At 43.8% G+C, this 11,831-nt stretch overlaps 1 protein-coding gene across 1 annotated transcript; it reads right to left on the bottom strand.

Moving 5' to 3' along the window:
• Positions 1–656: 656 nt before the first annotated feature.
• LOC118378114 (phospholipase B1, membrane-associated-like) lies at positions 657–11,145 on the bottom strand. The gene is made up of 8 exons (XM_035765048.2): positions 11,014–11,145; positions 10,781–10,839; positions 10,616–10,691; positions 10,383–10,441; positions 10,161–10,228; positions 1,761–1,804; positions 1,193–1,313; positions 657–770 (listed from the first exon to the last, which is right to left on the bottom strand). The coding sequence occupies exons 1-8, from the start codon at positions 11,066–11,068 to the stop codon at positions 677–679; spliced, it is 576 nt and encodes a 191-aa protein (XP_035620941.2). The 5' UTR covers positions 11,069–11,145; the 3' UTR covers positions 657–676.
• Positions 11,146–11,831: the final 686 nt, after the last annotated feature.

Below are 11,831 nucleotides of genomic sequence, written 5' to 3'. Positions count from 1 at the left end.
ACAGTACAACATAGAGCCATGACTACATGGAACTCTATTCCACAGTACTACATAGAGCCATGACTCCATGGAACTCTATTCCACAGTACTACATAGAGCCATGACTACATGGAACTCTATTCCACAGTACTACATAGAGCCATGACTACATGGAACTCTATTCCACAGTACTACATAGAGCCATGACTCCATGGAACTCTATTCCACAGTACTACATAGAGCCATGACTACATGGAACTCTATTCCACAGTACTACATAGAGCCATGACTACATGGAACTCTATTCCACAGTACTACATAGAGCCATGACTACATGGAACTCTATTCCACATCAGGTAAATGATGCAGCAGTAAAATTAGATTTAAAAAACAGATAAAAACCCTTATAGAACAGCGGGGACTGTGAAGCAACACACACACACACACACACACACACACACACACACACACACACACACACACACACACACACACACACACACACACACACACACACACACACACACACACACACACACACACACACACACACACACTAGATGTGGTGTAGTGGTGGAGTAGGGGCCTGAGGGCACACAGTGTGTTGTGACATCTGTGAATGTATTGTAATGTTTTTAAAATTGTATAAACTGCCTTAATTTTGCTGGACACCAGGAAGAGTCAATAATAAATACAATTATCCAATAGGAAGGTGTCTGTGAATAGTGATGAGTCTTACTGGGTAGGCCCTAAACGTGTCGATCATATGTCTGGTCTGGTCAGAGACATTCCTGAGAGGAAAAAACAGCAATAAGATATTAATGATGTAACAGATATTCAGACCAAACCATCTAGCTCTCTCTTGTTGCACACACACACACACAGAGAAACACACACAGAAACACACACAGAAACACACACACACACACACACACACAGAAACAACACACACACACACACACACAGAAACACACACACACACACACACACACACACACACACACACACACACACACACACACACACACACACACACACACACACACACACACACACACACACACACACACACTTATCTGGAAAAAGCTTTGATGTTCATTGGTTTTGCGTCAGTAATAAAGTGTTATCATAGTTATTAAAGTTAATAAACAAACATTTGAACCCAAAGTACACACTGCTTGTTATTTCACAAGCCATTCAGTCAGTCCCTCACAGAGAGTTGTGTCCTGTCACAGCAAAGTTGAATCCTGTCTCATTGATGCTAGTAGGGAAGCCATGGAGCGTCCACCGTGGAGCCGGACCCAGCAGCTCGGGGTTAAACAGCTTGAAAATGTCTGGAACCACAGAGAAATAGAACCGTACTCATGTCAGTGGCGGTTCTAGACTATTTCAACTGGGGGGGGGGAGCTGGGGCCAGTTGTTGTACTGTTAGAGGGGCCAGTTACATTAGATGTTATTGTTGTCATATCGTTTTCTTCACTGCATTGCATTAGCAGGCAAAAGGCCATGTTCATAATCATCATCGTTGCCACTGTCTAATAACGGATGTAAAGAAAGAACGATAAGCAACAATTAGTAATGTAAAAATGATTTCATACTCCACATTTAGGGGGGCCACAAGGGGGTCCAAAATTGTTGTCACAGGGGCACTGCCCCCCCCCCCCCTTAAAACTGAAAACAAGAAATATGCAAAGAGCAATTCTAAACGTGTATGTTGTGTTCATTTTCAATTTAATTTTACCTCTGGTAATGAAAACAGTAACACTTATATTGTAACTTACTTGCAAGTGTGATGACATCTTGATAAGTTCCATAACCTCCAATACTGTATAACACAAAGAAAAGGGACAATGAACTGACACCGATACCTACCCTTAACCAGAACCCCTAATCCTAACACAAAGAGGGTCAAGGGTCAAGATCCAAGATGGCGTAGCAGTCAGACGTGTGTTTGTCTTGTCCCTTCTTGTCCCATGTAAATAGTCGGTTTCATCGTTTTTTTCGTATATATTTTCATCTCACTTTCCACCTACGATCTAAATATACTTTCCTGCGACCTGCTTTACCCAATGTGGTACGGCTCTGATCTTTTTTATACGTTATAGCTGGAACCTCCATCAGCAGCTAGCCAGCTAACTAGCTACTAGTTATTTGTCACTGTTAGCCACGGCTAGAGGTATTCACCTCAGAGGCCAGCTTTAGCTCGGTCAATACCTGCCAGTTTGCACAGCGCAACCCAGGGCATATCGGACAGCTTTTCTCCACCACATCACCGGATTCCTGCCGCAACCTCTGGACCATTACACCGGATCATCGCAACTAGCTAGCTGCAAACGTGTGGCTACCGCTGGCTAACGCCTCTGTCCTGAAGCAAGCACATTGAGTTAGCCTTGAGCTAGCCTCGAGCTAGGCCCATTTCCCGGCTAGCCGGAGAGGTATACCTGCTAATTCATGGGCTACAATACCTCTTTTCCCAATTGGCTTTGACCCTTTATTGTCGACATGGAGCCTCGCCGATCCATCATGACTGGTCTGTCGACATAATCTTCCGGTGTGGTTTCAACAGGCTTTTCCATTGCGATGTCACCGAAGACCCATCTGCTATCCCCGACCCGCTAGCTTTCCGAATGCTGCGACTTCTGCTCGCCTAGCATATTAGTGACTACTGGACTCACCTATTGCTGCTCATTGGACCCTATGATCACTCAAGCTACACATAACTCTCTCTAATGTCAATATGCCTGGTCTTCTGCTGTTTGGAGTAGTTGTTTTATTTCACTGTAGAGCCCCTAGTCCAGCTCAACATGCCTTAGATAGCTCTTTTGTCACACACCCCACACATGAGACCTCACCTGGCTTAGCTTGTGTCTCCAGAAATGCAGGTTCTCATTGTCACTCAATGCCTACGTTTATCCCCACTGTACTCACACCCTACCCTTGTCTGTACATTATGCTCTGAATCTATTCTACCATGCCCAGAAATCTGCTCCTTTCATCATCTGTTCCCACTAGACGACCAGTTCATATAGCCTTTAGTCTAACCCTTATCCTACTCCTCCTCTGGTGATGTAGAGGTTAACCCAGCCCCTGTAGCCCCCAGCATAAGACCTATTCCCCAGGCGCTCTCATTTGTTGACTTCTGCAACCGTAATAGCCTTGGTTTAACTACTACTACTACTATATGCCATTTAGCAGACGCTTTTATCCAAAGCGATGTGTGCATACATGTGTGCATACATTCTACATATGGGTGGTCCCGGGAATCGAACCCACTACCCTGGCGTTACAAGCGCCATGCTCTACCAACTGAGCTACAGAAGGACCACAATGCATGTTAACATCAGAAGCCTCCCCCCTAAGTTTGTTTTATTCACTGCTTTAGCACACTCCGCCAACCCTGATGTCCCGAGCTGAGTCTGAATCCCGGCTTAGGAAGGTCACCAAAAAATCCGAAATTTCCATCATTAACTACAACATTTTCTGTCAAAATAGAACTGCCAAAGGGGGCGGAGTTGCAATCTACTGCAGAGATAGCCTGCAGAGTTCTGTCACACTATCCAGGTCTGTGCCCAAACAATTCGAGCTTCTACTTTTAAAATCCACCTTTCCAGAAATAATACTCTCAATGTTGCCGCTTGCTATAGACCACCCCCCTCAACCCCCAGCTGTACCCTGGACACCATATGTGAATTGATTACACAAATTATCAAGGATTCTACCAGGGACAACCCCAAATCCATAAACATGGGCACCCTCATAGATATCATCCTGACCAACTTGCCCTCTAAATACACCTCTGCTGTCTTCAGGATCTCATCAGGAGCAATCAATCATCTCAGCAATCACTGCCTCATTGCCGGTGTCCGTAATGGGCCTGCGGTCAAACGGCCACCCCTCATCACTGTCAAGCGATCCCTAAAACACTTCAGTGAGCAGGCATTTCTAATCGACATGGTCTGGGTATCCTGGAAGGATACTGACCTCATCCCGTCAGTAGAGGATACTTGGTTGTTCTTTAAAAGTGCTTTCCTCACCATCTTAAATAAGCCACAAAATTAAGATCTAAGAACAGATATGGCCCTATGTTCTCTCCAGACCTGACTGCCCTCGACCAGGAGAAAAACATCCTGTGGCGTACTGCATTAGCATCGAATAGCCCCCGTGAAATGCAACTTTTCAGGGACGTTAGGAACCAATATGCTCAGTCAGGAAAGCTAAGGCTAGCATTTACAAACAGAAATTTGCATCCTGTAGCACTAATTCCCAAAAAGTATTGGGACACTAAAGTCCATGGAGAATAAGAGCACCTCCTCCCAGCTGCCCACTGCACTGAGGCTAGGAAACTCTGTCAACACCAATAAATCTACGATAATCGATCATTTCAATAAGCATTTTTTCTACGGCTGGCCATGCTTTCCACCTGGCTACCACTACCCCGCCCACTAACCCCATGCAGCAACTTTCCAACCCTTCTCCTTCACCCAAATCCAGACTGCTGATGTTCTGAAAGAGCTGCAAAATCTGGATCCCAACAAATCAGCTGGCCCCTCTTTCTAAAATTATCTGCCAAAATTGTTGAAACCTCTATTACTAGCCTGTCCAACCTCTCTTTCGTATCATCTGAGATCCCTTAAGATTGGAAAGCTGCTGCAGTCATCCCCCTCTTCAAAGGGGGAGACACTCTTGACTCAAACTGTTACATCTATCCTACCCTGCCTTTCTAAAGATTTCGAAAGCCAAGTTAACAAACAGATCACCAACCATTTCGAATCCCACCGTACCTTCACTATGCAATCCGGTTTCCGAGCTGATCTCAGCCACGCTCAAAGTCCTCAACAATATCATAACTGCCACAGATAAAAGACAGTAGTACTGTGCAGCAGTTTTCATCAACCTGGCCAAGGCTTTCAACTCTGTCAATCACCACATTCTTATCGGCAGACTCAATAGCCTTGGTCTCAAATTACTGCCTCGCCAACTACTTCTCAGATTTTTATTTTACCTTTATTTAACCAGGCAAGTCAGTTAAGGACAAATTCTTATTTTCAATAACGGCCTAGGAACAGTGGTTTAACTGCCTGTTCAGAGGCAGAACAACAGATTTGTACATTGTTAGCTCAGGGGTTTGAACTTGCAACCTTCCGGTTACTAGTCCAACGCTCTAACCGCTAGGCTACCCTGCCGCCCCAGATAAAGTTCAGTGTGTCAAATTGGTGGGCCTGTTGTCTGGACCTCTGGCAGTCTCTATGGAGGTGCCACAGGGTTCAATTCTCAGGCTGACTCTTTTCTCTGTATACATATCAATGATGTCGCTCTTGTTGCTGATGATTCTCTGATCCACCTCTACGCAGACGACACCATTCAGTCACCTTTCTGAGCTTCCATACAACACTCCTTCCGTGGCCTCCAACTGCTCTTAAATGCTAGTAAAACTAAATGCATGCTCTACAACAGATTTCTGCCTGCCCACCTAGCATCATTACTCTGGACGGTTCTGACTTAGAATATGTGGAAAAATATAAATATCTCTGTGTCTGGTTAGACTAAACTCTCCTTCCAGACACACATTAAGCATCTCCAATCCAAAATTCTGCAACAAAGCCTCCTTCACTCATGCTGCCAAACATACCCTCGTAAAAGACTATCCTACCGATCCTTGACTTCGGCGATGTCATTTACAAAATAGCTTCCAACACCCTACTCAGCAAATTGTATGCAATCTATCACAGTGCCATCCAAAGCCCCATATACTGCCCACCACTGCAATCTGTATGCTCTCGTTGGCTGGCCTTCGCTACATATTCCCACTGGCTCCAGGTCATCTATAAGTCTTTGCTAGGTAAAGCCCTGCCTTATCTCAGCTAACTGGTCACTATAGCAGCACCCACCCATAGCATGTGCTCCAGCAGGTATATTTCACTGGTCATCCCCAAAGCCAATTCCTCTTTTTGCCACCTTTCCTTACAGTTCTGCTGCCAATGACTGGAACAAATTGAAAAAATCACTGAAGCTGGAAACTAGCTTTAAGCACCAGCTGTCAGAGCAGCTCACAGATCACTGTACCTGTACATAGCCCATCTGTAAATAGCCCATCCAACTACCTCATCCCCATACTGTTATGTTTTTCTTCTCCTTTGCACCCCAGTATCTCTAGTTGCACATTCATCTTCTGCACATCTATGACTCGTGTGTTTATATTGCTAAATTGTAATTATTTTGTCACTATGGCCAATTTATTGCCTTACCTCCCATATCTTATTTGCATACACTGTACATACAGTCAATAACACAATAGAAAAAAGTGTATGTTTGTTTATTCCATGTGTAACTCTGTGTTGTTGTTTGTGTCACACTGCTTTGCTTTATTTTGACCAGGTCACAGATGTATATGAGAACTTGCTCTCAACTGGCCTACCAGGTTAAATAAAGGTGAAAAAAATACATCCTCTGGGGCCAAGCTTCCTGCCATCCAGGACCTCTATACCAGGTGCTGTCAGAGGAAGGCCCTAAAAACTGTCAAAGACTCCAGCCGCCCTAGTCATAGACTGTTCTCTCTGCTACTCCACGGCAAGTGGTACTGGAGCGCCAAGTCGAGGTTCAAAAGGCTTCTTAACAGCTTATACCCCCAAGCCATAAGACTACTGAACAGCTAATCAAAGGGCTACCCAGACCCCTCTTTTACGCTGCTGCTATTATTATCTATGCATAGTCACTTTTACTCTACCTACATGTACATATTACCACAATTACCTCAACTAACTGCCCCCCCCGCACATTGACTCTGTACCGGTACCCCCTGTATATAGCCTCCACACACAGGGTCTGCTGTCCGGACCTCTGGCAGTCTCTATGGGGGTGCCACAGGGTTCAATTCTTGGACCAACTCTCTTCTCTGTATACATCAATGACGTTGCTCTTGCTGCTGGTGAGTCTCTGATCCACCTCTACGCAGACGACACCATTCTGTATACTTCTGGCCCTTCTGTGGACACTGTGTTAACAACCCTCCAGGCAAGCTTCAATGCTCTTAAATACAAGTAAAACTAAATGCATGCTCTTCAACCGATCGCTACCTGCACCTACCCGCCTATCCAACATCACTACTCTGGACGGCTCTGACTTAGAATACGTGGACAACTACAAATACTTAGGTGTCTGGTTAGACTGTAAACTCTCCTTCCAGACCCATATCAAACATCTCCAATACAAAGTTAAATCTAGAATTTGCTTCCTATTTCCCAACAAAGCATCCTTCACTCATGCTACCAAACATACCCTTGTAAAACTGACCATCCTACCAATCCTCGACTTTGGCGATGTCATTTACAAAATAGCCTCCAATACCCTACTCCAGAAATTGGATGCAGTCTATCACAGTGCAATCTGTTTTGTTACCAAAGCCCCATATACTACCCACCATTGCGACCTGTACGCTCTCGTTGGCTGGCCCTTGCTTCATACTCGTCGCCAAACCCACTGGCTCTATGTCATCTACAAGACCCTGCTAGGTAAAGTCCCCCCTTATCTCAGCTCGCTGGTCACCATAGCATCTCCCACTTGTAGCACACGCTCCAGCAGGTATATCTCTCTAGTCACCCCCAAAACCAATTCTTTCTTTGGCCGCCTCTCCTTCCAGTTCTCTGCTGTCAATGACTGGAACGAACTACAAAAATCTCTGAAACTGGAAATATTTATCTCCCTCACTAGCTTTAAGCACCAACTGTCAGAGCAGCTCACAGATTACTGCACCTGTACATAGCCCACCTATAATTTAGCCCAAACAACTACCTCTTTCCCAACTGTATTTTGCTCCTTTGCACACCATTATTTTTAATTCCACTTTGCACATTCTTCCATTGCAAAACTACCATTCCAGTGTTTTACTTGCTATATTGTATTTACTTTGCCACCATGGCCTTTTTTGCCTTTACTTCCCTTCTCACCTCATTTGCTCACATTGTATATAGACTTGTTTATACTGTATTATTGACTGTATGTTTGTTTTACTCCATGTGTAACTTTCTGTGTCGTTGTATCTGTCGAACTGCTGTGCTTTATCTTGGCCAGGTCGCAATTGTAAATGAGAACTTGTTCTCAACTTGCCTACCTGGTTAAATAAAGGTGAAATAAATAAAAAAATAAAAAAATTGACTGTACCGTAATACCCTGTATATAGCCTCCACGTTGACTCTGTACCGTAACACCCTGTATATAGCCTCCACGTTGACTCTGTACCGTAATACCATGTATATAGCCTCCACGTTGACTCTGTACTGTAATACCCTGTATATAGCCTCAACGTTGACTCTGTACCGGTACCCCCTGTATATAGCCTCCGCGTTGACTCTGTACCGTTACCCCCTGTATATATAGCCTCCACATTGACTCTGTACCGGTACCCCCTGTATATAGCCTCCACATTGACTCTGTACCGGTACCCCCTGTATATAGTCTCCACATTGACTCTGTACCGGTACCCCCTGTGTATAGCCTCCACGTTGACTCTGTACCGTAACACCCTGTATATAGCCTCCACGTTGTCTCTGTACCGTAATACCCTGTATATAGCCTCCACGTTGACTCTGTACCGTAATACCCTGTATATAGCCTCCACGTTGACTCTGTACCGTAATACCCTGTATATAGCCTCCACATTGACTCTGTACCGTAATACCCTGTATATAGCCTCCACGTTGACTCTGTACCGTAATACCCTGTATATAGCCTCCACATTGACTCTGTACCGTAATACCCTGTATATAGCCTCCACGTTGACTCTGTACCGTAATACCCTGTATATAGCCTCCACGTTGACTCTGTACCGTAACACCCTGTATATAGCCTCCACGTTGACTCTGTACCGTAATACCCTGTATATAGCCTCCACATTGACTCTGTACCGTAATACCCTGTATATAGCATCCACATTGACTCTGTACTGGTACTCCCTGTATATTGCCTCCACATTGACTCTGTACCGTAATACCCTGTATATAGCCTCCACACTGACTCTGTACCGTAATACCCTGTATATAGCCTCCACGTTGACTCTGTACCGTAATACCCTGTATATAGCCTCCACGTTGACTCTGTACCGGTACCCCTGTATATAGCCTCCACATTGACTCTGTACTGTAATACCCTGTATATAGCCTCCACATTGACTCTGTACCGTAATACCCTGTATATAGCCTCCACAATGACTCTGTACCGTAATACCCTGTATATAGCCTCCACGTTGACTCTGTACTCCCTGTATATAGCCTCCACGTTGACTCTGTACCGTAACACCCTGTATATAGCCTCCACGTTGACTCTGTACCGTAATACCCTGTATATAGCCTCCACGTTGACTCTGTACCGTAATACCCTGTATATAGCCTCCATGTTGACTCTGACCGTAATACCCTGTATATAGCCTCCACGTTGACTCTGTACCGTAATACCCTGTATATAGCCTCCACGTTGACTCTGTACCGTATATAGCCTCCATGTTGACTCTGTATACCCTAGCCTCCACGTTGACTCTGTACCGTAATACCCTGTATATAGCCTCCACGTTGACTCTGTACCGTAATATAGCCTCCACGTTGACTCTGTACCGGTACCCCTGTATATAGCCTCCACATTGACTCTGTACTGTAATACCCTGTATATAGCCTCCACATTGACTCTGTACCGTAATACCCTGTATATAGCCTCCACAATGACTCTGTACCGTAATACCCTGTATATAGCCTCCACGTTGACTCTGTACCGTAATACCCTGTATATAGCCTCCACGTTGACTCTGTACCGTAACACCCTGTATATAGCCTCCACGTTGACTCTGTACCGTAATACCCTGTATATAGCCTCCACGTTGACTCTGTACCGTAATACCCTGTATATAGCCTCCATGTTGACTCTGTACCGTAATACCCTGTATATAGCCTCCACGTTGACTCTGTACCGTAATACCCTGTATATAGACTTGCTTGTTATTTTACTGCTGCAGTTTCATTATATTACTTTTTAAAAAAAAATTTTACTTATGTAATTTTACTTAACCCTTTTATTTTTATTTTATCTTAACTTCTTAATTAAAGCATTGTTGGTTAAGGGCTTGTATGTAAGCATTTAACTGTAAGGTCATGTGACACATAACATTTCATTTGAGTTGTTGTTGATGTAAAAATCACCTCCATGAAACATGCCGATATTCAACAGGGACTGACAGAATGGTGGAGCCATTGGCAGCAATAGCTGTCTGCAACAGAGACACACAATCCATCCACTACATTGGCCAGAGACAATATTCACCACATTGATCATAGACAACATTCACTACATTTGTTAAGGAGGAAAGTGACATATTTACTGAGATGAATAGCTACTAATGGTGGACAGTGAATTCCACCCACTGTTAGAGAGTCCCCCAGAGCTGCAATGACTTTGATATCTGCAGCTTTCACCAACTCCACTGGAATCAAAGGACAGCAGAATTAACAACACAAAGACTGTTTGGCTGCAGTGTTCGGAAAACAACTTTGGCCGGTGTGTTTTTCTCTCAGTTGAATTAAGGACCGCGTTTTGTGATTTGACTCACCCGAGGTTGAGAAGGAGAGGAAAGGACAGGAGGAGAGGAGAGACTCACCTGAGGTGGGAACCATGGGAGAGGGGCTCATGTCTGGGCAGTGAAAGACAGGGTGTATTGTGGTCGCAGGGAACTCCTGGACACCAAGACAATAATAAACATGTCTGATGAACTAGCTGATGTAGCTACGGCGATGTTTGTGGAGGATGTGTGAATCTACAGTACCTTTAGAGTCTCCTTCACTTCATTCTGAGGCTGGTTGGACTCCTGCCACCTTTCGTTGCCTTGGAGAGAAATTATTAGAAAGTAAACATACATACGTACATAGTGATGTGCAATTTTGTATGAAGTGCAAGTAACATTCTATGGAGGCTTTGAATAATGTGATGCTCTGTCATTTCAGGAACTTAAAGTATTGATAAATATAACGGTCTCTCTGGAAAACAACCTGTACTTACCATGAACACAAAAGCAGGCTAGTATACAGGCTGAAAACAGAGCTGTAGCAATCATGATCTGTTCCCTCCCTGGACAGTGTTTTAAATGAGCTGTTATCTGGAATCATTGACTTTGAGTGCACCTTCTCACAGCTGTATAGATACTAATAATGTGGCAAAGTCTGCCAGTCATTATTGTAGAAAGTAGCGATATGATGTTCTCAACTATATCTGATTACATAATGGTGGAAGGCACTTAGAAAATAAATGAATACCATGTAGTGAAATGCATAGATCAGACTGCTTTCAATAGGCATGGTTACTCAATATTATTCATTTCATTTCCCCATTTGTAAACTTCTGGCCCAAACCAGAAAATTATTTAATATTTTTATCATGATTTGAGGTATTTTTAACCGGGAAAGTCAGTTAAGAACAAATTCCTATTTTAAATGATTGCCTAGGGACAGTGGGGTTAACTGCCTTGTTCAAATCAAATCAAATGTTATTTGTCACATACACATGGTTAGCAGATGTTAATGCGAGTGTAGCGAAATGCTTGTGCTTCTAGTTCCGACAATGCAGTAATAACCAACAAGTAATCTAACTAACAATTCCTAAACTACTGTCTTATACACAGTGTAAGGGGATAAAGAATATGTACACAAGTTAGCCATAAATATTTCCAAAAGTAAAAACATTGTATTTGGGACAAATCATTCACTAAACCCTAAACCTCAACTACATCTCGTAATGAATAATGTGGAACTTGAGGAGACTAAACTGCTTGGAGTAATCCTGGATTGTAAACTGTCAGGGTCAAAACATATTGATACAAC

Source organism: Oncorhynchus keta, unplaced genomic scaffold (assembly GCF_023373465.1).
Source record: "Oncorhynchus keta strain PuntledgeMale-10-30-2019 unplaced genomic scaffold, Oket_V2 Un_contig_1254_pilon_pilon, whole genome shotgun sequence".
Taxonomy (NCBI): Eukaryota; Metazoa; Chordata; class Actinopteri; order Salmoniformes; family Salmonidae; genus Oncorhynchus; species Oncorhynchus keta.
This window is presented reverse-complemented; position numbering and strand designations above follow the sequence as displayed.